General features: G+C 47.8%; 1 protein-coding gene across 5 annotated transcripts in view; it reads left to right on the top strand.

Annotated features, from left to right (window-relative positions):
- The window catches only part of LOC132208866 (utrophin-like), a 249,157-nt gene that overhangs the window by 41,921 nt on the left and 180,822 nt on the right, over positions 1-26,414 (top strand). For 2 of the 5 annotated variants that reach the window (XR_009444972.1, XR_009444971.1), the window contains exons 6-7: positions 19,699-19,832; positions 21,613-21,771. The exons of 1 other annotated variant lie outside the window; for it this stretch is intronic. Coding sequence is in view for 2 of the 4 variants with exons in the window: in XM_059644179.1 (XP_059500162.1) it covers positions 19,760-19,832 (73 nt within the window). In the remaining 2 variants the exon portion in view is untranslated. Of the gene's footprint in view, positions 1-19,695; positions 19,833-21,612; positions 21,772-26,414 lie in introns of all 5 variants that reach the window. 2 more of the 5 variants (XM_059644179.1, XM_059644177.1) reach the window with 1 other exon arrangement.

Here is a 26,414-nt window from a genome sequence, read left to right as displayed (position 1 = left end):
GAAATGGGACACCGTGACTGAGTGAAATGGGATGCAGTAACAGAGTGGAATGCATTGCAGTGACTGATGGAAATTGAATGCAGTGACTGATGGAAATTGAATGCCGTGACTGCGTGAAATGAGATGCAGTGACTGCGTGAAATGGGATGCAGTGACTGCGGGAAATGGGATGCAGTGACTGTGGGAAATGGGATGCAGTGACTGTGGGAAACCAGATGAAGTGACTGTGTGAAATGTGATGCTGTGACTGTGTGAAATGTGATGCTGTGACTGTGTGAAATGTGATGCTGTGACTGTGTGAAATGGGATGCAGTGACTGTGTGAAATGTGATGCTGTGACTGATGGAGATTGAATGCAGTGTCTTATGCAAATGGGATGCACTGACTGATTGAAATGGGACGCACTGACTGAGGGAAATGGGATGCAGTGACTGAGGGAAATGGGATGCAGTGACTGAGGGAAATGGGATGCAGTGACTGAGGGAAATGGGATGCAGTGACTGAGGGAAATGGGATGCAGTGACTGAGGGAAATGGGATGCAGTTACTGAGGGAAATGGGATGCAGTTACTGAGGGAAATGGGATGCAGTTACTGAGGGAAATAGGATGCAGTGACTTGTGGAAACGGGATGCAGTGAGTGCTGGAAATGGGAGGCAGTGATTGAATGAAATGGGTGCAAGTGACCGTGGAGATGGGATGCAGTGACTTGGGGAAAGGAGATGCAGTGACTGTGGAAACGGGATGCTGTGACTGAGGGTAACGGGTTGAGGCGGCTAAGTGAAATGGGAAGCCGTGTCTCTGTGAAATGTGATGCGGAGACTGTGGGGAAATGGATGCAGTGACTGAGTGAAATGTGATGCGTTGACTGATGGAAAGGAGATGCCGTCACTGTGGGAAGTGGCATGCAGTGACTGAGTGAAATGGGAAGCTGTGAATGAGTGAAATGGGATGCCGTGACTGATGGAAATGGGATGCAGTGACTGAATGAAATGAGATGCAGTGACTGAGGGAAATGAGATGCACTGATGTCGGGAAATTGGATGCGCTGGGTGAGTGAAATGTGATGCAGTGACTGAGTGAAATGTGATGCAGTGACTGAGGGAAATGGGATGCAGTCACTGAAGGAAATGGGATGCAGTGACTGAGGGAAATGGGATGCAGTGACTGAGGGAAATGGGATGCAGTGACTGAGTGAAATGGGAAGCTGTGAATGAGTGAAATGGGAAGCTGTGAATGAGTGAAATGGGCTGCAGTGACTGAGTGACATGGGGTGCAGTGACTCTGTGAAATGGGATACAGTGACTGTGGGAAATGGGTTGCAGTGACTGAGTGAAATGGGAAGCTGTGAATGCGTGAAATGAGAAGCTGTGAATGAGTGAAAGGGGATTTTGTGACTGAGTTAAAGGAGATGCTGTGACTGAGGGAAATGGGATGCACTGTCTCAGTTCAATGAGATTCACTGTCTCAGTTAAATGGGATGCAGTGACTGAGTGAAATGCGATGCAGTGACTGCGGGAAATGGGTTGCAGTGACTGCAGGAAAGGATTGCAGTGACACGGGGAAAAGGGAGGCAGTGACTGAGGGAAATGGGATGCAGTGACTGAGTGAAAGGGGCTGCTGTGACTGAGTGAAATGGGATGCAATGACTGAGGGAAATGGGATGCAGTGATTGAGTGAAATGTGATGCAGTGACTGAGTGAAATGGGAGGTAGTGACTGACTGAATTTGGGAGGGAGTGCCTGAGTGAAATGGGATGCAGTGACTGAGGGTAATGGGACGCAGTGACTGAGTGAAATAGGATGCACTCTCTCAGTTGAATAGGATTCACTGTCTCCGTTAAATAGCATGTAGTGACTGAGTCAAATGGAATGCTGTGACTGAGTGAAATGGGATGCAGCGGCTGAGTGAAATGGGAAGCAGTGGCTGATTGAAATGGGATGCAGTGGCTGAGGGAAATGGGATGCAGTGGCTGAGGGAAATGGGATGCAGTGACTGAGGGAAATGGGATGCAGTGACTGAGGGAAATGGGATGCAGTGGCTGAGTGAAATGGGATGCAGTGGCAAAGTGAAATGGAATGCAGTGACTGAGGGAAATGAGATGCATTGACTGAGGGAAATGAGATGCATTGACTGATCGAAATGAGATGCATTGACTGAGGGAAATGAGATGCATTGACTGAGGGAAATGAGATGCATTGACTGAGGGAAATGACATGCAGTGACTGAGGGAAAGGAGATGAAGTGACTGAGGGAAAGGAGATGAAGTGACTATGGGAAATGGAATGCTGTGACTGAGGGTAATGGGATGCACCGTCTCAGTTCAATGAGATTCACTGTCTCAGTTAAATGGGATACAGTGACTGAGGGAAATGGGATGCGCTGACTGAGTGAAATGGGATGCGGTGACTGAGGGAAAGGAGACGCAGTGACTGTGGGAAATGGGTTGCAGTGACTGAGGAAAATGGGAGGCAGTGATTGAGTGAAATGGGATGCAGTGGCTGAGTGATGTGGGATGCAGTGGCTGAGTGAAATGGGATGCAGTGACTGAGTGAAATGGGATGCAGTGACTGAGTGAAATGAGCTGCAATGACTGTGTGAAGTGGGATGCAGTGAATGAGTGAAGTGAGGTGCAGTGACTGATGGAGATTGAATGCAGTGTCTGATGGAAATGGGATGCACTGAGTGAGGGAAATGGGATGCACTGAGTGAGGGAAATGGGATGCAGTGACTGAGGGAAATGGGATGCAGTGACTTTTGGAAATGGGATGCAGTGAGTGATGGAAATGGGTGGCAGTGAGTGATGGAAATGGGAGGCAGTGATTGAATGAAACGGGTACGAGTGACCATGGAGATGGGATGCAGTGACCTGGGGAAAGGAGATGCAGTGACTGTGGAAACGGGATGCTGTGACTGAGGGTAACGGGTTGCAGTGGCTAAGTGAAATGGGACGCCGTGTCTCTGTGAAATCTGATGCGGAGACTGTGGGGAAATGGATTCTGTGACTGAATGAAATGGGATGCAGTGACTGAGTGAAATGTGATGCGTTGACTGATGGAAAGGAGATGCAGTCACTGTTTGAAATGGCATGCAGTGACTGATGGAAATGGGATGCAGTGACTGAGCTAAATGGGATGCAGTGACTGAATGAAATGAGATGCAGTGACTGAGGGAAATGAGATGCACTGATGTAGGGAAATTGGATGCACTGGGTGAGTGAAATGTGATGCAGTCACTGAGTGAAATGGGATGCACTGGTGAGTGAAATGGGATGCAGTGACTGAGGGAAATGGGATGCAGTCACTGTTTGAAATGGCATGCAGTGACTGATGGAAATGGGATGCAGTGACTGATGGAAATGGGATGCAGTGACTGAGCTAAATGGGATGCAGTGACTGAATGAAATGAGATGCAGTGACTGAGGGAAATGAGATGCACTGATGTAGGGAAATTGGATGCACTGGGTGAGTGAAATGTGATGCAGTCACTGAGTGAAATGGGATGCACTGGTGAGAGAAATGGGATGCAGTCACTGAAGGAAATGGGATGCAGTGACTGAGGGAAATGGGAAGCTGTGAATGAGTGAAATGGGAAGCTGTGAATGAGTGAAATGGGCTGCAGTGATTGAGTGACATGGGGTGCAGTGACTCTGTGAAATGGGTTGCAGTGACTGAGTGAAATGGGAAGCTGTGAATGAGTGAAATGGGAAGCTGTGAATGAGTGAAAGGGGATTTTGTGACTGAGTTAAAGGAGATGCTGTGACTGAGGGAAATGGGATGCACTGTCTCAGTTGGATAGGATTCACTGTCTCCGTTAAATAGCATGTAGTGACTGAGTCAAATGGAATGCTGTGACTGAGTGAAATGGGAAGCAGTGGCTGAGTGAAATGGGAAGCAGTGGCTGAGTGAAATGGGAAGCAGTGACTGAGGGAAATGGGATGCGCTGACTGAGTGAAATGGGATGCTGTGACTGAGGGAAAGGAGACGCAGTGACTGTGGGAAATGGGTTGCAGTGACTGAGGAAAATGGGAGGCAGTGATTGAGTGAAATGGGATGCAGTCACTGAGTGAAATGTGATGCAGTGACTGAGTGAAATGGGATGCAGTGACTGAGTGAAATGGGATTCAGGGACCGACGGTCATGGGATGCAGTGACTGATGGAAATTGGATGCAGTGACTGAGTGAAATGGGATGCAGTGGCTGAGTGAAATGGGATGCAGTGACTGAGGGAAATGGGATGCAGTGGCTGAGGGAAATGGGATGCAGTGGCTGAGGGAAATGAGATGCATTGACTGAGGGAAATGAGATGCATTGACTGAGGGAAATGAGATGCAGTGACTGAGGGAAATGAGATGCAGTGACTGAGGGAAATGAGATGCAGTGACTGAGGGAAATGAGATGCAGTGACTGAGGGAAAGGAGATGAAGTGACTGTGGGAAATGGAATGCTGTGACTGAGGGTAATGGGATGCACCGTCTCAGTTCAATGAGATTCACTGTCTCAGTTAAATGGGATGCGCTGACTGAGTGAAATGGGATGCGCTGACCGAGTGAAATGGGATGCGGTGACTGAGGGAAAGGAGACGCAGTGACTGTGGGAAATGGGTTGCAGTGACTGAGGAAAATGGGATGCAGTGACTGAGTGAAATGGGATGCAGTGACTGAGTGATGTGGGATGCAGTGGCTGAGTGAAATGGGATGCAGTGGCTGAGTGAAATGGGATGCAGTGGCTGAGTGAAATGGGATGCAGTGGCTGAGTGAAATGGGATGCAGTACCTGACGGAACTTGAATGAAGCGTCAGATGAGAAACGGGATGCAGTGACTGTGTGAAATAGGATGCAGTGACAGAGTGAAATGTGATGCCGTGACTGCGTGAAATGTGATGCAGTGACTGCGTGAAATGTGATGCAGTGACTGCGTGAAATGTGATGCAGTGTCTGCGTGAAATGTGATGCCGTGACTGCGTGAAATGTGATGCCGTGACTGCGTGAAATGTGATGCCGTGACTGCGTGAAGTGTGATGCAGTGTCTGCGTGAAATGTGATGCAGTGTCTGCGTGAAATGTGATGCAGTGTCTGCGTGAAATGTGATGCAGTGTCTGCGTTAAATGTGATGCAGTGTCTGCGTGAAATGGGATGCAGTGTCTGCGTGAAATGGGATGCAGTGTCTGCGTGAAATGGGATGCAGTGACTGTGGGAAATGGGATGCAGTGACTGTGGGTTACGAGATGAAGTGACTGTGTGAAATGTGATGCAGTGACTGTGGGAAATGGGATGCAGTGACGGAGTGAAGTGAGATGCAGTGACTGAGTGATATGGGATGCAGTGACTGAGTGATATGGGATGCAGTGACTGAGTGAAATGGGATGCCGTGACTGAGGGAAATGGGATGCCGTGACTGAGGGAAATGGGATGCAGTGACAGATGGAAATTGAATGCAGTGAGAGAGTGAAATTGGATGCAATGACTGTTTGGGAATGGAATGTAGTGACTGAGAGAAATGGGATGCAGTGACTGAGGGAAATGGGATGCAGTGACTGAGTGAAATGGGACGCAGTGACTGAGGGAAATGGGATGCAGTGACTGCGTGAAATGTGATGCAGTGACTGCGTGAAATGTGATGCAGTGACTGCGTGAAATGTGATGCCGTGACTGCGTGAAATGTGATGCCGTGACTGCGTGAAGTGTGATGCAGTGACTGCGTGAAATGTGATGCAGTGTCTGCGTTAAATGGGATGCAGTGTCTGCGTGAAATGGGATGCAGTGACTGCGGGAAATGGGATGCAGTGACTGTGGGAAACGAGATGAAGTGACTGTGTGAAATGTGATGCAGTGACTGTGGGAAATGGGATGCAGTGACGGAGTGAAGTGAGATGCAGTGACTGAGTGATATGGGATGCAGTGACTGAGTGAAATGGGATGCAGTGACTGAGTGAAATGGGATGCAGTGACTGAGTGAAATGGGATGCCGTGACTGAGGGAAATGGGATGCAGTGACTGAGGGAAATGGGATGCAGTGACTGAGGGAAATGGGATGCAGTGACTGAGTGAAATGGGATGCCGTGACTGAGGGAAATGGGATGCATTGACTGAGGGAAATGAGATGCATTGACTGAGGGAAATGAGATGCATTGACTGAGGGAAATGAGATGCATTGACTGAGGGAAATGAGATGCAGTGACTGAGGGAAATGAGATGCAGTGACTGAGGGAAATGAGATGCAGTGACTGAGGGAAATGAGATGCAGTGACTGAGGGAAAGGAGATGAAGTGACTGTGGGAAATGGAATGCTGTGACTGAGGGTAATGGGATGCACCGTCTCAGTTCAATGAGATTCACTGTCTCAGTTAAATGGGATGCGCTGACTGAGTGAAATGGGATGCGCTGACCGAGTGAAATGGGATGCGGTGACTGAGGGAAAGGAGACGCAGTGACTGTGGGAAATGGGTTGCAGTGACTGAGGAAAATGGGATGCAGTGACTGAGTGAAATGGGATGCAGTGACTGAGTGATGTGGGATGCAGTGGCTGAGTGAAATGGGATGCAGTGGCTGAGTGAAATGGGATGCAGTGGCTGAGTGAAATGGGATGCAGTGGCTGAGTGAAATGGGATGCAGTACCTGACGGAACTTGAATGAAGCGTCAGATGAGAAACGGGATGCAGTGACTGTGTGAAATAGGATGCAGTGACAGAGTGAAATGTGATGCCGTGACTGCGTGAAATGTGATGCAGTGACTGCGTGAAATGTGATGCAGTGACTGCGTGAAATGTGATGCAGTGTCTGCGTGAAATGTGATGCCGTGACTGCGTGAAATGTGATGCCGTGACTGCGTGAAGTGTGATGCAGTGTCTGCGTGAAATGTGATGCAGTGTCTGCGTGAAATGTGATGCAGTGTCTGCGTGAAATGTGATGCAGTGTCTGCGTTAAATGTGATGCAGTGTCTGCGTTAAATGTGATGCAGTGTCTGCGTTAAATGGGATGCAGTGTCTGCGTGAAATGGGATGCAGTGTCTGCGTGAAATGGGATGCAGTGACTGTGGGAAATGGGATGCAGTGACTGTGGGTTACGAGATGAAGTGACTGTGTGAAATGTGATGCAGTGACTGTGGGAAATGGGATGCAGTGACGGAGTGAAGTGAGATGCAGTGACTGAGTGATATGGGATGCAGTGACTGAGTGATATGGGATGCAGTGACTGAGTGAAATGGGATGCCGTGACTGAGGGAAATGGGATGCCGTGACTGAGGGAAATGGGATGCAGTGACAGATGGAAATTGAATGCAGTGAGAGAGTGAAATTGGATGCAATGACTGTTTGGGAATGGAATGTAGTGACTGAGAGAAATGGGATGCAGTGACTGAGGGAAATGGGATGCAGTGACTGAGTGAAATGGGACGCAGTGACTGAGGGAAATGGGATGCAGTGACTGAGTGAAGTGAGATGCAGTGACTGATGGAAAGGAGATGCAGTGACTGATGGAAAGGAGATGCAGTGACTGAGTGAAATGTGATGCAGTGACTGCGTGAAATGTGATGCAGTGACTGCGTGAAATGTGATGCAGTGACTGCGTGAAATGGGATGCAGTGTCTACGTGAAATGGGATGCAGTGACTTAGGGAAATGGGACACCGTGACTGAGTGAAATGGGATGCAGTAACAGAGTGGAATGCATTGCAGTGACTGATGGAAATTGAATGCAGTGACTGATGGAAATTGAATGCCGTGACTGCGTGAAATGAGATGCAGTGACTGCGTGAAATGGGATGCAGTGACTGCGGGAAATGGGATGCAGAGACTGCGGGAAATGGGATGCAGTGACTGTGGGAAATGGGATGCAGTGACTGTGTGAAATGTGATGCTGTGACTGTGTGAAATGTGATGCTGTGACTGTGTGAAATGTGATGCTGTGACTGTGTGAAATGTGATGCTGTGACTGTGTGAAATGGGATGCAGTGTCTGTGGGAAATGGGATGCAGTGACTGTGTGAAATGTGATGCTGTGACTGATGGAGATTGAATGCAGTGTCTTATGCAAATGGGATGCACTGACTGATTGAAATGGGACGCACTGACTGAGGGAAATGGGATGCAGTGACTGAGGGAAATGGGATGCAGTGACTGAGGGAAATGGGATGCAGTGACTGAGGGAAATGGGATGCAGTGACTGAGGGAAATGGGATGCAGTGACTGAGGGAAATGGGATGCAGTGACTGAGTGAAATGGGATGCAGTGACTGAGGGAAATAGGATGCAGTGACTTTTGGAAACGGGATGCAGTGAGTGCTGGAAATGGGAGGCAGTGATTGAATGAAATGGGTGCAAGTGACCGTGGAGATGGGATGCAGTGACTTGGGGAAAGGAGATGCAGTGACTGTGGAAACGGGATGCTGTGACTGAGGGTAACGGGTTGAGGCGGCTAAGTGAAATGGGAAGCCGTGTCTCTGTGAAATGTGATGCGGAGACTGTGGGGAAATGGATGCAGTGACTGAGTAAAATGTGATGCGTTGACTGATGGAAAGGAGATGCCGTCACTGTGGGAAGTGGCATGCAGTGACTGAGTGAAATGGGAAGCTGTGAATGAGTGAAATGGGATGCCGTGACTGATGGAAATGGGATGCAGTGACTGAATGAAATGGGATGCAGTGACTGAGGGAAATGAGATGCACTGATGTCGGGAAATTGGATGCACTGGGTGAGTGAAATGTGATGCAGTGACTGAGGGAAATGTGATGCAGTCACTGAAGGAAATGGGATGCAGTGACTGAGGGAAATGGGATGCAGTGACTGAGGGAAATGGGATGCAGTGAATGAGTGAAATGGGAAGCTGTGAATGAGTGAAATGGGAAGCTGTGAATGAGTGAAATGGGCTGCAGTGACTGAGTGACATGGGGTGCAGTGACTGATGGAAATGGGATGCAGTGACTGATGGAAATGGGATGCAGTGACTGAGCTAAATGGGATGCAGTGACTGAATGAAATGAGATGCAGTGACTGAGGGAAATGAGATGCACTGATGTAGGGAAATTGGATGCACTGGGTGAGTGAAATGTGATGCAGTCACTGAGTGAAATGGGATGCACTGGTGAGAGAAATGGGATGCAGTCACTGAAGGAAATGGGATGCAGTGACTGAGGGAAATGGGAAGCTGTGAATGAGTGAAATGGGAAGCTGTGAATGAGTGAAATGGGCTGCAGTGATTGAGTGACATGGGGTGCAGTGACTCTGTGAAATGGGTTGCAGTGACTGAGTGAAATGGGTAGCTGTGAATGAGTGAAATGGGAAGCTGTGAATGAGTGAAAGGGGATTTTGTGACTGAGTTAAAGGAGATGCTGTGACTGAGGGAAATGGGATGCACTGTCTCAGTTGGATAGGATTCACTGTCTCCGTTAAATAGCATGTAGTGACTGAGTCAAATGGAATGCTGTGACTGAGTGAAATGGGAAGCAGTGGCTGAGTGAAATGGGAAGCAGTGGCTGAGTGAAATGGGAAGCAGTGACTGAGGGAAATGGGATGCGCTGACTGAGTGAAATGGGATGCTGTGACTGAGGGAAAGGAGACGCAGTGACTGTGGGAAATGGGTTGCAGTGACTGAGGAAAATGGGAGGCAGTGATTGAGTGAAATGGGATGCAGTCACTGAGTGAAATGTGATGCAGTGACTGAGTGAAATGGGATGCAGTGACTGAGTGAAATGGGATTCAGGGACCGACGGTCATGGGATGCAGTGACTGATGGAAATTGGATGCAGTGACTGAGGGAAATGGGATGCAGTGGCTGAGGGAAATGGGATGCAGTGGCTGAGGGAAATGAGATGCATTGACTGAGGGAAATGAGATGCATTGACTGAGGGAAATGAGATGCATTGACTGAGGGAAATGAGATGCATTGACTGAGGGAAATGACATGCAGTGACTGAGGGAAATGAGATGCAGTGACTGAGGGAAATGAGATGCAGTGACTGAGGGAAATGACATGCAGTGACTGAGGGAAAGGAGATGAAGTGACTGTGGGAAATGGAATGCTGTGACTGAGGGTAATGGGATGCACCGTCTCAGTTCAATGAGATTCACTGTCTCAGTTAAATGGGATGCGCTGACTGAGTGAAATGGGATGCGCTGACCGAGTGAAATGGGATGCGGTGACTGAGGGAAAGGAGACGCAGTGACTGTGGGAAATGGGTTGCAGTGACTGAGGAAAATGGGATGCAGTGACTGAGTGAAATGGGATGCAGTGACTGAGTGATGTGGGATGCAGTGGCTGAGTGAAATGGGATGCAGTGGCTGAGTGAAATGGGATGCAGTGGCTGAGTGAAATGGGATGCAGTGGCTGAGTGAAATGGGATGCAGTACCTGACGGAACTTGAATGAAGCGTCAGATGAGAAACGGGATGCAGTGACTGTGTGAAATAGGATGCAGTGACAGAGTGAAATGTGATGCCGTGACTGCGTGAAATGTGATGCAGTGACTGCGTGAAATGTGATGCAGTGACTGCGTGAAATGTGATGCAGTGTCTGCGTGAAATGTGATGCCGTGACTGCGTGAAATGTGATGCCGTGACTGCGTGAAATGTGATGCCGTGACTGCGTGAAGTGTGATGCAGTGTCTGCGTGAAATGTGATGCAGTGTCTGCGTGAAATGTGATGCAGTGTCTGCGTGAAATGTGATGCAGTGTCTGCGTGAAATGTGATGCAGTGTCTGCGTTAAATGTGATGCAGTGTCTGCGTTAAATGTGATGCAGTGTCTGCGTTAAATGGGATGCAGTGTCTGCGTGAAATGGGATGCAGTGACTGTGGGAAATGGGATGCAGTGACTGTGGGTTACGAGATGAAGTGACTGTGTGAAATGTGATGCAGTGACTGTGTGAAATGTGATGCAGTGACTGTGGGAAATGGGATGCAGTGACTGAGGGAAATGGGATGCTGTGACTGAGGGAAATGGGATGCAGTGACAGATGGAAATTGAATGCAGTGAGAGAGTGAAATTGGATGCAATGACTGGGAATGGAATGCAGTGACTGAGAGAAATGGGATGCAGTGACTGAGGGAAATGGGATGCAGTGACTGAGGGAAATGGGATGCAGTGACTGCGTGAAATGTGATGCAGTGACTGCGTGAAATGTGATGCAGTGACTGCGTGAAATGTGATGCCGTGACTGCGTGAAATGTGATGCCGTGACTGCGTGAAGTGTGATGCAGTGACTGCGTGAAATGTGATGCAGTGTCTGCGTTAAATGGGATGCAGTGTCTGCGTGAAATGGGATGCAGTGACTGCGGGAAATGGGATGCAGTGACTGTGGGAAACGAGATGAAGTGACTGTGTGAAATGTGATGCAGTGACTGTGGGAAATGGGATGCAGTGACGGAGCGAAGTGAGATGCAGTGACTGAGTGATATGGGATGCAGTGACTGAGTGAAATGGGATGCAGTGACTGAGTGAAATGGGATGCCGTGACTGAGGGAAATGGGATGCAGTGACTGAGGGAAATGGGATGCAGTGACTGAGGGAAATGGGATGCAGTGACTGAGTGAAATGGGATGCCGTGACTGAGGGAAATGGGATGCAGTGACAGATGGAAATTGAACGCAGTGAGAGAGTGAAATTGGATGCAATGACTGTTTGGGAATGGAATGTAGTGACTGAGAGAAATGGGATGCAGTGACTGAGGGAAATGGGATGCAGTGACTGAGTGAAATGGGACGCAGTGACTGAGGGAAATGGGATGCAGTGACTGAGTGAAGTGAGATGCAGTGACTGATGGAAAGGAGATGCAGTGACTGATGGAAAGGAGATGCAGTGACTGAGTGAAATGTGATGCAGTGACTGCGTGAAATGTGATGCAGTGACTGCGTGAAATGTGATGCAGTGACTGCGTGAAATGTGATGCAGTGACTGCGTGAAATGGGATGCAGTGTCTACGTGAAATGGGATGCAGTGACTTAGGGAAATGGGACACCGTGACTGAGTGAAATGGGATGCAGTAACAGAGTGGAATGCATTGCAGTGACTGATGGAAATTGAATGCAGTGACTGATGGAAATTGAATGCCGTGACTGCGTGAAATGAGATGCAGTGACTGCGTGAAATGGGATGCAGTGACTGCGTGAAATGGGATGCAGTGACTGTGGGAAATGGGATGCAGTGACTGTGGGAAACCAGATGAAGTGACTGTGTGAAATGTGATGCTGTGACTGTGTGAAATGTGATGCTGTGACTGTGTGAAATGTGATGCTGTGACTGTGTGAAATGGGATGCAGTGTCTGTGGGAAATGGGATGCAGTGACTGTGTGAAATGTGATGCTGTGACTGATGGAGATTGAATGCAGTGTCTTATGCAAATGGGATGCACTGACTGATTGAAATGGGACGCACTGACTGAGGGAAATGGGATGCAGTGACTGAGGGAAATGGGATGCAGTGACTGAGGGAAATGGGATGCAGTGACTGAGGGAAATGGGATGCAGTGACTGAGGGAAATGGGATGCAGTGACTGAGGGAAATGGGATGCAGTTACTGAGGGAAATAGGATGCAGTGACTTTTGGAAACGGGATGCAGTGAGTGCTGGAAATGGGAGGCAGTGATTGAATGAAATGGGTGCAAGTGACCGTGGAGATGGGATGCAGTGACTTGGGGAAAGGAGATGCAGTGACTGTGGAAACGGGATGCTGTGACTGAGGGTAACGGGTTGAGGCGGCTAAGTGAAATGGGAAGCCGTGTCTCTGTGAAATGTGATGCGGAGACTGTGGGGAAATGGATGCAGTGACTGAGTAAAATGTGATGCGTTGACTGATGGAAAGGAGATGCCGTCACTGTGGGAAGTGGCATGCAGTGACTGAGTGAAATGGGAAGCTGTGAATGAGTGAAATGGGATGCCGTGACTGATGGAAATGGGATGCAGTGACTGAATGAAATGAGATGCAGTGACTGAGGGAAATGAGATGCACTGATGTCGGGAAATTGGATGCACTGGGTGAGTGAAATGTGATGCAGTGACTGAGGGAAATGTGATGCAGTCACTGAAGGAAATGGGATGCAGTGACTGAGGGAAATAGGATGCAGTGACTGAGGGAAATGGGATGCAGTGACTGAGGGAAATGGGATGCAGTGAATGAGTGAAATGGGAAGCTGTGAATGAGTGAAATGGGAAGCTGTGAATGAGTGAAATGGGAAGCTGTGAATGAGTGAAATGGGCTGCAGTGACTGAGTGACATGGGGTGCAGTGACTCTGTGAAATGGGATACAGTGACTGTGGGAAATGGGTTGCAGTGACTGAGTGAAATGGGAAGCTGTGAATGAGTGAAATGGGAAGCTGTGAATGAGTGAAAGGGGATTTTGTGACTGAGTTAAAGGAGATGCTGTGACTGAGGGAAATGGGATGCACTGTCTCAGTTCAATGAGATTCACTGTCTCAGTTAAATGGGATGCAGTGACTGAGTGAAATGCGATGCAGTGACTGTGGGAAATGGGTTGCAGTGACTGCAGGAAAGGATTGCAGTGACACGGGGAAAAGGGAGGCAGTGACTGAGGGAAATGGGATGCAGTGACTGAGTGAAAGGGGCTGCTGTGACTGAGTGAAATGGGATGCAATGACTGAGGGAAATGGGATGCAGTGATTGAGTGAAATGTGATGCAGTGACTGAGTGAAATGGGAGGTAGTGACTGACTGAATTTGGGAGGGAGTGCCTGAGTGAAATGGGATGCAGTGACTGAGGGTAATGGGACGCAGTGACTGAGTGAAATAGGATGCACTCTCTCAGTTGAATAGGATTCACTGTCTCCGTTAAATAGCATGTAGTGACTGAGTCAAATGGAATGCTGTGACTGAGTGAAATGGGATGCAGCGGCTGAGTGAAATGGGAAGCAGTGGCTGATTGAAATGGGATGCAGTGGCTGAGGGAAATGGGATGCAGTGGCTGAGGGAAATGGGATGCAATGACTGAGGGAAATGGGATGCAGTGACTGAGGGAAATGGGAGGCAGTGGCTGAGTGAAATGGGATGCAGTGACTGAGGGAAATGGGATGCAGTGACTGAGTGAAATGGGATGCAGTGACTGAGGGAAATGGGATGCAGTGGCTGAGGGAAATGGGATGCAGTGGCTAAGTGAAATGGAATGCAGTGACTGAGGGAAATGAGATGCATTGACTGAGGGAAATGAGATGCATTGACTGAGGGAAATGAGATGCATTGACTGAGGGAAATGAGATGCATTGACTGAGGGAAATGAGATGCATTGACTGAGGGAAATGAGATGCATTGACTGAGGGAAATGAGATGCATTGACTGAGGGAAATGAGATGCATTGACTGAGGGAAATGAGATGCATTGACTGAGGGAAATGAGATGCATTGACTGAGGGAAATGAGATGCATTGACTGAGGGAAATGACATGCAGTGACTGAGGGAAAGGAGATGAAGTGACTGAGGGAAAGGAGATGAAGTGACCTTGGGAAATGGAATGCTGTGACTGAGGGTAATGGGATGCACCGTCTTAGTTCAATGAGATTCACTGTCTCAGTTAAATGGGATACAGTGACTGAGGGAAATGGGATGCGCTGACTGAGTGAAATGGGATGCGGTGACTGAGGGAAAGGAGACGCAGTGACTGTGGGAAATGGGTTGCAGTGACTGAGGAAAATGGGAGGCAGTGATTGAGTGAAATGGGATGCAGTGGCTGAGTGATGTGGGATGCAGTGGCTGAGTGAAATGGGATGCAGTGGCAGAGTGAAATGGGATGCAGTGGCTGAGTGAAATGGGATGCAGTACCTGACGGAACTTGAATGAAGCGTCAGATGAGAAACGGGATGCAGTGACTGTGTGAAATGGGATGCAGTGACTGCGTGAAATAGGATGCCGTGACTGCGTGAAATGTGATGCCGTGACTGCGTGAAATGGGATGCAGTGACTGAGTGAAATGGGATGCAGTGACTGCGTGAAATGAGCTGCAATGACTGTGTGAAGTGGGATGCAGTGAATGAGTGAAGTGAGGTGCAGTGACTGATGGAGATTGAATGCTGTGTCTGATGCAAATGGGATGCAGTGACTGAGGGAAATGGGATGCAGTGACTGAGGGAAATGGGATGCAGTGACTGAGGGAAATGGGATGCAGTGACTGAGGGAAATGGGATGCAGTGAGTGATGGAAATGGGAGGCAGTGATTGAATGAAATGGGTGCAAGTGACCGTGGAGATGGGATGCAGTGACTTGGGGAAAGGAGATGCAGTGACTGAGGGTAACGGGTTGCAGTGGCGAATTGAAATGGGACGCCGTGTCTCTGTGAAATGTGATGCGGAGACTGTGGGGAAATGGATGCAGTGACTGAATGAAATGGGATGCAGTGACTGAGTGAAATGTGATGCGTTGACTGATGGAAAGGAGATGCCGACACTGTTGGAAATGGCATGCGGTGACTGAGTGAAATGGGAAGCTGTGAATGAGTGAAATGGGATGCAGTGACTGAGGGAAATGGGATGCAGTTACTGAGGGAAGTAGGATGCAGTGACTTTTGGAAATGGGATGAAGTGAGTGATGGAAATGAGAGGCAGTGATTGAATGAAACGGGTACGAGTGACCATGGAGATGGAATGCAGTGACCTGGGGAAAGGAGATGCAGTGACTGTGGAAACGGGATGCTGTGACTGAGGGTAACGGGTTGCAGTGGCTAAGTGAAATGGGACACCGTGTCTCTGTGAAATCTGATGCGGAGACTGTGGGGAAATGGATTCTGTGACTGAATGAAATGGGATGCAGTGACTGAGTGAAATGTGATGCGTTGACTGAGTGAAATGGGATGCAGTGGCTGATTGTAATGGGATGCAGTGGCTGAGTGAAATGGGATGCAGTGACTGAGGGAAATGGGATGCGCTGACTGAGTGAAATGGGAAGCAGTGGCTGAGTGAAATGGGAAGCAGTGGCTGATTGAAATGGGATGCAGTGGCTGAGTGAAATGGGATGCAGTGACTGAGGGAAATGGGAGGCAGTGATTGAGTGAAATGGGATGCAGTCACTGAGTGAAATGGGATGCAGTCACTGAGTGAAATGGGATGCAGTGACTGAGGGAACTGTGATGCGTTGACTGATGGAAAGGAGATGCCATCACTGTGGGAAATGGCATGCAGTGACTGAGTGAAATGGGAAGCTGTGAATGAGTGAAATGGGATGCCGTGACTGATGGAAATGGGATGCAGTGACTGAATGAAATGAGATGCAGTGACTGAGGGAAATGAGATGCACTGATGTAGGGAAATTGGATGCACTGGGTGAGTGAAATGGGATGCACTGGCTGAGGGAAATGGGATGCAGTGACTGAGGGAAATGGGATGCAGTGACTGAGGGAAATGGGAAGCTGTGACTGAGGGAAATGGGAAGCTGTGAATGAGTGAAATGGGAAGCTGTGAATTAGTGAAATGGGCTGCAGTGACTGAGTGACATGGGGTGCAGTGACTCTTTGAAATGGGTTGCAGTGACTGAGGGAAATTGGTTGCAGTGACTGAGTGAAATGGGAAGCTGTGAATGAGTGAAATGGGAAGCTGTGAATGAGTGAAAGGGGATTTTGTGACTGAGTTGAAGGAGATGCTGTGACTGAGGGAAATGGGATGCACTGTCTCAGTTCAATGAGATTCACTGTCTCAGTTAAATGGGATGCAGTGACTGAGTGAAATGGGATGCAGTGACTGAGGGTAATGGGACGCAGTGACTGAGTGAAATAGGATGCACTCTCTCAGTTGAATAGGATTCAGTGTCTCCGTTAAATAGCATCTAGTGACTGAGTCAAACGGAATGCTGTGACTGAGTGAAATGGGATGCAGTGGCTGAGTGAAATGGGAAGCAGTGGCTGAGTGAAATGGGATGCAGTGACTGAGGGAAATGGGATGCGCTGACTGAGTGAAATGGGATGCTGTGACTGAGGGAAAGGAGATGCAGTGACTGAGGAAAATGGGAGGCAGTGATTGAGTGAAATGGGATACAGTCACTGAGTGAAATGTGATACAGTGACTGAGTGAAATGGGATGCAGTGACTGAGTGAAATGGGATTCAGGGACCGACGGTCATGGGATGCAGTGACTGATGGAAATGGGATGCAGTGACTGAGGGAAATGAGATGCATTGACTGAGGGAAATGAGATGCATTGACTGAGGGAAATGAGATGCATTGACTGAGGGAAAGGAGATGCATTGACTGAGGGAAAGGAGATGAAGTGACTGTGGGAAATGGAATGCTGTGACTGAGGGTAATGGGATGCACCGTCTCAGTTCAATGAGATTCACTGTCTCAGTTAAATGGGATTCAGTGACTGAGCGAAATGGGATGCGCTGACTGAGTGAAATGGGATGCGGTGACTGAGGGAAAGGAGACGCAGTGACTGTGGGAAATGGGTTGCAGTGACTGAGGAAAATGGGAGGCAGTGATTGAGTGAAATGGGATGCAGTGGCTGAGTGATGTGGGATGCAGTGGCTGAGTGATGTGGGATGCAGTGGCTGAGTGATGTGGGATGCAGTGGCTGAGTGAAATGGGATGCAGTGGCTGAGTGAAATAGGATGCAGTACCTGACGGAACTTGAATGAAGCGTCAGATGAGAAACGGGATGCAGTGACTGTGTGAAATGGGATGCAGTGACTGCGTGAAATAGGATGCAGTGACTCCGTGAAGTGTGATGCCGTGACTGCGTGAAGTGTGATGCAGTGACTGCGTGAAATGTGATGCAGTGACTGCGTGACATGTGATGCAGTGTCTGCGTGACATGTGATGCAGTGTCTGCGTGACATGGGATGCAGTGTCTGCGTGAAATGGGATGCAGTGTCTGCGTGAAATGGGATGCAGTGTCTGCGTGAAATGGGATGCAGTGTCTGCGTGAAATGGGATGCAGTGTCTGCGTGAAATGGGATGCAGTGACTGTGGGAAATGGGATGCAGTGACTGTGGGAAATGGGATGCAGTGAATGAGTGAAGTGAGCTGCAATGATTGTGTGAAGTGGGATGCAGTGAATGAGTGAAGTGAGGTGCAGTGACTGATGGAGATTGAATGCAGTGTCTGATACAAATGGGATGCACTGACTGAGTGAAATGGGATGCACTGACTGAGGGAAATGGGATGCAGTGATTGAGGGAAATGGGATGCAGTGACTTTTGGAAATGGGTGTATACAGTTGTATAGGGTGCTGGTGAGGCTTGGTGTGGAGTAGTTTGTACAGTTTTAGTCTCCTCACTTGAGAAAGGATGTACTGGCACTGGAGTGGGTGCGAAGGAGGTTCACGAGGTTGATTCCAGAATTAAAAATGTTGCTGTATGGGGAGAGATTGAGTAGACTCCGATTGCAGTCACTGGAATTTAGAAGAATGAGGGGTGATCTAAAAGAAACTTTTAAAATTATGAAACAAATGTATCGGAAATTGTTTCCACTGATGGGCGAAATTCCAACTTGGGGGCACAGCCTCAAAATAAGTGTGATCAGATTTAAAACTGAGTTGAGGATGAGCTTCTTTATCCAAAGGGTTGTGAATCTGTGGAATTCTCTGCCCACTGAAACAGTTGAGGTTCCCTTGTTGAATGTTTTGAAAGCCAAAACAGATAGATCTTTGAACAGGAAAGGAATTGAGGGTTATGGTGAATGGGAGGGTAAGTGGAGCTGAGTCCGCAAAAAAGATCAGCGGAACGAGCTGGTAGAGACAGATGGCCTACTCCTGTTTTATTTCTTATGTCCGTATGTCCTTAGATTGCCATCCTTGTCATTCCTCCTTCCCTGGAATAGGCCAGTTCTGAACGCTGATCAGTAGGTCTTTAAATAACTCCCACGTATCAAATGTTGACTTGTTCAATAAAAGCTCCTCCCAATTAATACTGCTCAGCTCCTACCTAACACTGATGTAATTTTCCCTCCCCCAATTTCGTCCCTTCCCACAAGGTCCTGATTATCCATGGCTGTCTTAAAATGTAAGGAGATGCGATCGCCCATTTAAGAAGCTCCTGCTTCACTGTTTTTCCCAAGTGGGAGTCAGCTACAGGCTTTCTTGTTCCACGATGGGGGAGGAAATGGCCGAGAGGTATTATTGCTGGACTGTTAATTCAGAGACTGAGATAACATTCTGGGGACCTGTGTTCAAATCCCAGCACAGCAGATGGTGGAATTTGAATTCAATATAAAAGAAAATCATGAATTAAGAATATAATGATGACCATGAATTCATTGCCAAATGTCAGAAAAACTCACCTGGTTCACTGATGTGCTTTCGGGAAGGAAACTGCCACCCTTACATGATCTGGCCTACATGTGACTGCAGACCCACAGCAATATGATTGACTTTGAACTGTCCCCTGGGCAATTAGGGATGGACAATAAACACTGCGTAGCTCGGGATGTCCTCCTCCCATTAACAAATAAATAAAATTGGTTTCTAGATCTTCCGATCCAAGATCGTTTCTTGCTCTCATACTAATTTCTTTGCTTACAGTCACTTTCCCTCCTGCCTGTCTTTTTGGAATGCCGTATAGCCCTGCGCACTTAGCTCCAGTGTTGATCTCCTTGTAACCATGTCTTTGTAATAGCTATAAAATCATGCCCGTCAACCTAGAAATGTGCTATTAATTTGTTGATTTTGTTCTGAATACAATGAGCACGCAAGCAAAGAGCCATGAATTTAGCTTTATCACTTGATTTCACCTCTTGACACTATTTACAGCTGTTTTCTGTTTGTACATGCTGTCTTTTCCAGTAGCACGCTGAGTATTGTTATCCCGATAGTTCTTTCGTATCAGTCCGTGTGTATTCCTGGGCGAATGTGCTCGTGTGGTCTCAGGAGTTGCGGAGGTCACGGCTCTGGGACAGCCGTTTCATCGCTCTATGCTGCAGGTAAGAAGAAAAGAAAATCTCTTGCTCTGAGCTCTGCAAACCTGGGCAATGTCAAAAGGGAAACAAGGTCAAAAGAATTTCAACAAGAATCTCAAAATTAACTGCTGAATTCATATCAACATTACGGGCATCGCCCAACTTAGTGGCCACAACATCCCACTTTCTATTCTTCACAAACAATCCAAAGGCTGAAGTATCCGTATCCCTCTTAACTTTTATGGTTTTTGAGCTAATTTCTTGTTTCTAACTTGTGCATATTTGTGGTGCCTTATGACTTCTTGCATTTAGCAATTGATAAAACTCACTCTCTCACGAGTTCAGGAGAAGCTAGTTTTATAGAATCCCCAGTGTGGAAACAGGCCACTCAGTTCAACAAGCCCACAGCAACCCTCCAAAGAGCATCCCACCTAGACCCATCCCCATTCCCCTACTCTATCCCTGTCAGCCTGCATTTCCCATGGCTAATGTACCTAACCTAGACATCCGTGGGCACTGTGGGTAATTCAGCATTGCCAATCCACCTAACCTGCACATCTCTGGACTGTGGGAGGAAACCAGAGCACCCAGCAGAAACCCACACAGACAAGGGGAGAATGTGCAAACTCCACACAGACAGTCATCCGAGGCTGGAATGGAACTCGGGTCCCTGGTGCTGTGAGGTAGCATGACTAACTACTGAGTCACCGTGTCACCCTGAGCTATCTTGACTCCTTCTGAAACATAGGAAGGTATCCACAAGGCAAAGATCCTTTTTAGTCAGCTTAATTCATACCAACTGAGGTAGATCTAGTTGGGTGTGTAAAGAAGGGGAGTCTTTCACGAGGGAACTTAACAATTTGGGAGACTCAGTCACCGAGGGAGCCTGACCCGAAGACTGGTCAAAACAATAATGATTCGATATGAATTAGTTAGAATGCAGCTGTTAACAGTAATCCTCCATCCCGATGTGGGAGCGAGATTTAACATTCAAAATCAAAACTGAAACTCTTGAACAAGGTAGTTCAAAACAGCCAGTTCTCTGATTGAGGTTGTTGACTTGCTCGCCGAGCTGGCTTCTTCTCATTCAGACGTTTCGTCACCATAATCGGTGACATCATCGGTACAGCCTCCAATGAAACGATGTTATTCTACTCTGTCTGGAATTGACACTGTCCAGTCTGTTACCATGAGTACTGTCATTTCCGGTTTTGATCTGTATGGGTTTGTGTGTGGGGGTCCAATTGTATCTGTTTGTTGGTTGCATTATGGGTGGAGAATCACGCCTCTCAGAGGACACTGCGACAAGGTAACCGTAGTAGCCCAAGCCAAGCATAGACACGCACAGGAATTCCGAGAGGCATGGTTCTGCACCCGTTCTCCAGCCTCACATTCTTGGTCTCTTCAGTCTGAATATGATCACTCAACCATATCCTTGATGACAAACAATAGAGTCTTACTTCCCAAAATCTACAAACAGGACTGTCCAGACAGATCCATTTGTTCTAATGATATCATCTTCTGCTGGAGGGATTCCGAAATGTCTGCATTCTTCCTCAACTGAGCATTCCTTGCATTCGTGGTTGACAGAGCTGTCAGCCACGTCCATTGTGCTGCAGGGTTCCCAAGCGGAATATATGAGTTGCTGTTCCTGCAACTTTGGGGTGGCATCATTTGTGGCACTGCAGGAGGCCCATGTTCAGTTTGGTTATGACTTTTGAGGAACGGATGGTCCCTTTGAGATTGAAATTGGAGAAAGATTTCAGGATTTTTTCATGTTCTTGTCTTTCTGTTATGCCCCTAGGAAAAAAGCAATGAAAGTGCCGTTAATGTTTTGCACGGCGAGCTGCTGCACACTAACCGGTCTCACACCATTACCATCACCTTGCCCTTGTGAAGGCAGATATGGATAAGGTTCTCAAAGCTGATAGAAGATTGAAACCACTCTAATCCTGTGACGATGGTAAGTTTCCCTTCTTTAAAAAAAAATGCTTGCAGCTGAATTCGCATAATATAGAGCACAGTGGCTCTGGTTAACACCACTGTCTCAATTCCACCCTTTGGTGACTTTCTGTGTGGAGTTTGCACATTCTCTATGTGCCTGCATGGGTTTTCTCCGGGTGCTCGAGTTTGCTCCCACAGTCAAAAGATGTGCAAGGTCGGTGGATTGGCCGTGCTAAATTTCCCACGGTGTTCAGTGATGTGTAGGTTAGGTGAGTTATAGGTGGATGGGTCTGGGTGGGATGCTGTGAGGGGCAGTGTGGACATGTTGGGCTGACCGACCTGTTTCCACACTGTAAGGGTTCTCTGATTCATGATTCCATGATTTTACTGAGCGCAAAGGTACAATATTGACTCGTCAGATTTGTCTCACCTCTTTACACATTGATAAGAAAGCTTTAATGTCAGTTTCTATGCATTTGCAACTTGTCTGCTGTCTCTGACAAGGCTGACGATATCTCCTTCTCTAATGCACATCCCCTGTCCCCCAACACTGAGAGGTGACACTTGCTTTTCATTTAGTACAATAAAAAAAACAATAGCCTCCATATTACATCCAGCGGCTTCTCTTAACACTCACACACTGTTCTTTTTTCCCTCCAGGTATTGACCACCCATCATTTCTAATTCCTCATCTCATCTCTCTCTCATGCGCTCTCTCTCTCTCTCTCTCTCATGCACTCTCTCTCTCTCTCTCATGCGCTCTCTCTCTCTCTGTCTCTCTCTCTCTCTGTCTTTATCTCTCCTCTCCCTGTTCTCCCCCATCACTTCACTCACAGGCACCAACAGAGGTTCACAGTCACACTATGTTGCACATGCATATTCTGTCCCTCATGCACAAACACACTACACACACACACAAAAAAAGTCAGGAACACAGTCTCTCACGAACACACTCTGTCACATTCTCACTCATTCATACTCCATACCGTCACACAGTCGTACACGGTCTTGCACACATTCTGTGGCACACTTGCATGCACTGTTGCAGGATCTTTTGCCAATGCTCTCACTCTCAAGTACACACATACTACCACAAATCTCTCCCTCACACACTTAGGTTTGCAAATTCACTTGCTGTCAAGCTCACTCACACTTACAGACACACTCACTCCCTCATGCATGCTGTAACACTCCCTTCTTGTGCTAACTCCCTTTCACACACTCTCAAGCACAGTCACTGGCACACACATTCTGTCGTGCGCACACACACACTTTCATGCACTGTCTTTGCACTCTTGAGCACAATCATATGCTCACCTCTCTCTTGCACACAGTCAATTTGATTTGAGTCAGAGATAATGGGAGCTGCAGATGCTGGAGAATCCAAGATAATAAAATGTGAGGCTGGATGAACACAGCAGGCCAAGCAGCATCTCTGATGAAGGGTCTTGGCCCGAAACGTCAGCTTTTGTGCTCCTGAGATGCTGCTTGGCCTGCTGTGTTCATCCAGCCTCACATTTTATTATCTTGATTTGAGTCATAATTGTCACATGTGCCCAGGTACAGTGTAAAGTTTTCTTCTGCATGCAGTATAGACAGGTGATATCAAACAAGGCGCATGAGTGAAACGGAACATAGTGACAGCTACAGAGAAGATGCACAGAGAGCAAGATCAAAATTAGATTTAAGCTTTTCAGTGTCCTATTCAGATGTCCAATAACAGCAGTGAAGAAGCTGTTCTTGAATCTTTTCACGCATGTATACAAACTTTTTTTACATCTTCCCTTCAGAAAAAGGGAGAAGAGAGTGTAATTGGCGGGTGAGAAGGGCCTTTGATTATGTCAGTTTCTTTCCCGAGGCAGCGGGAAGTAGAGGTGGAATCAACGAATGGAAGGCTGGTTTGCATGATGGACTATGCTGTGTTCATGACTCTGCAGTTTCTTGTGATCTTAGGAAGAGCTGTTGCCAAACCATGCTGTGACATGCATCCAGATAGGATGCTTTCTCTGGTACATGAATGAAAGTTGACCTTGCGGACACTCCAAATTACCTTAGCCTGCTGGGGAAATAGAGACATTTGGTGTGCTTTTTTGCCCATTGCGACGATCTGGGTGGACCAGGAGAGATTGTTGGTGATCGACACTCTCAACTATCTCCACCTCAGCAACATCTCTCTCACTGTCTGATGCAGGCGCTCACACACTCACATTCTGTCACCTATTCTGTCTGTCTGTCTCTCCCTCTCTCCCTCATCGCCCATCTCTCTGTCTCGCTCTCTCTCTCTCTGTCTCGCGCTCGCTCTCTCTCGCTCTCTCTCTCGCGCTGTCTCTCTCTCTCGCGCTGTCTCTCTCTCTCGCGCTGTCTCTCTCTCTCGCGCTGTCTCTCTCTCTCGCGCTGTCTCTCTCTCTCGCGCGCTCTCTCTTCCTCCCCCACCCCCCAACCTCTCTGGCTCTCTCTCTCTCTCTCTCTCCCTCTCCCTCTCCCTCTCTCTCTCTCTCTTTTTCTCACACACCAACTCATTGCTCAGTATTCCATGGTATCTGAATTGTTGGAAGAATTAACTTAGACTGAGCGTGGATTTTCTCCCAAATTAGTTATGACAAAGCAGAACCAATTCTGCCTGGAAGAAGAAAGGCAGGAGCCATAATAATTAGGGATTGTTTTGCTGGAGGAACCGTGCTGTGATATGCATCCAGATAGGATGCTTTCTGTGGTACATCAATGAAAGTTGCCCTTGTGGGCACACGCAATTGCCTTAGCCTCCTGTGAAGTAGAGACAACGGTGTGCTTTTTTGCTCATTGCGATGATGTGGATGGACCAGTGAACTAATCTAAGCCCATCCCCCTACACGATCCCATTATCATCCATATGCTTATCCGAGGACTGTTGAAATGCCCCGAATGTGGCTGAGCTAACTGCATTGTCAGGCAGGGGGTTCCACATCCTTACCACTCTCTGAGTAAAGAACCTGCCTCTGATATCTATCTCAAATCTATTATCCCTCACTGTTAAGCTGTGCCCCCGAATACAAGCTGACGTCATCATCCTCGGAAAAAGACCCACACTGTCCACCCTGTCTCATCCACTGATCATCTTGTATGTCTCTATTAAATCCCCTCTGAACCACCTTCTCTCCAATGAGTACAGACCCAAGTCCCTCAGCCTTTCTTCAGAAGACCTTCACTCCGGACCAGGCAACATCTCCTCTGCACCTTTTCCAATGCTTCCACATCCTTCCTGTAATGGGGCGACCAGAACTGTACGCAATATTCCAAATGAGACCGCACCAGTTTTTTGGACAGTTGCTCTGGATCTCAATCCCACTGCCAATAAAACCTAAAACACCGGAAGCCGCCTTCACAGCACTATCAACCTGGATGGCAATTTTCAGGGATCGACATAGATGGACACCCTCTGCACAGCAACACTACCAAGAATCTTTCCATTGACCCAATATTCTGCCTTCCTATTATTCATCCCAAAGTGAATCACCTCACATTTATCCGCATTGAACTCCATCTGCCACCTTTCTGCCCAATTCTGCAGTTCATCCAAGTCTACCTGTCACCTGCAACATTCTTCCACATTGTCCACCACTCCACCGACTTGAGTGTCATCTGCAAACTTACTAACCGATCTACCAATGCCTCCGTCCAAGTCATTTATTAAAATGACAAACAGCAGTGGTCCCAAAACAGATCCTTGAGACAAACCAGAAGTCACCAGACTCCAGGCTGAATATTTTCTATCAAACACCAATGGTTGCCGCCTTAGCCAAAGCCAGTTTCTAATCCAACCTGCTAAATCTCCCTCAATCCCATGTCTCCATGTTTTCTCCAATAGCCTACCATGTGGAACCTTATCGAAGGCTTTACTGAAGTCCATGTCCACCACGTCAACTGCCCGACCCTCATCCACGTGCTTGGTCACCTTCCAAAATTACTCAATGAGGCTTGTGAGACACGACCTGCCCTTGACAAATCCATGTCGACTATCTCCCATCAAATTGGTGCTTGCTCGATGACTATAAATCCTATCTCTTATAATCCTTTCCAAAACTTTTCCTGCAACAGACGGAAGGCTCACTGGGTTTATAATTACCTGGGTCATCTCTACTGCCCTCTTTGAACAAGGGCACAACATTTGCAACCCTCCAGCCTTCTGGTACTAAACCTGTAGACAATGAGGATTCAAAGATCAAGGCCAAAGGCTCCGTCACCACCTCCGTAGCCTCCCAGAGAATCTGAAAGTTTCGAAGGATGCTGCATTGTATCCGGAGGTTGGTGGGGTGGTACGTTAGGACGAGGGAGACTTTGTTTTGGTTGTTGTTGCGGGGTGGGGTGAGAGGGATTTGTTGCAGGAAATGCTGGAGACACGGTCGAGGGCGTTATCAACCACAGAGCGGGGCAAGTTGTGGTCCTTGAAAAATGAGGACATCTGAGATATACGGGAATAGAATACCTCATCCTGTGAGTGCAGATGCAGAGGCAAAGGAATGGGGAATAGGGGATGAATTGTTGCAGGAATATGGTGGGAGGAGGTGTAATCTTGGTAGCTGTGGGAATTGGTGGAGTTGAAATAGATATTTGTTTCTCAGTGGTTGGAAATAGAGTGGTCCAGGTTGGAGAGAGAGGTATCAGAGATTGTCCAGGTTAACTTCA

Source organism: Stegostoma tigrinum, unplaced genomic scaffold, assembly GCF_030684315.1.
Source record: "Stegostoma tigrinum isolate sSteTig4 unplaced genomic scaffold, sSteTig4.hap1 scaffold_55, whole genome shotgun sequence".
NCBI classification, from domain to species: Eukaryota; Metazoa; Chordata; class Chondrichthyes; order Orectolobiformes; family Stegostomatidae; genus Stegostoma; species Stegostoma tigrinum.
This window is presented reverse-complemented; position numbering and strand designations above follow the sequence as displayed.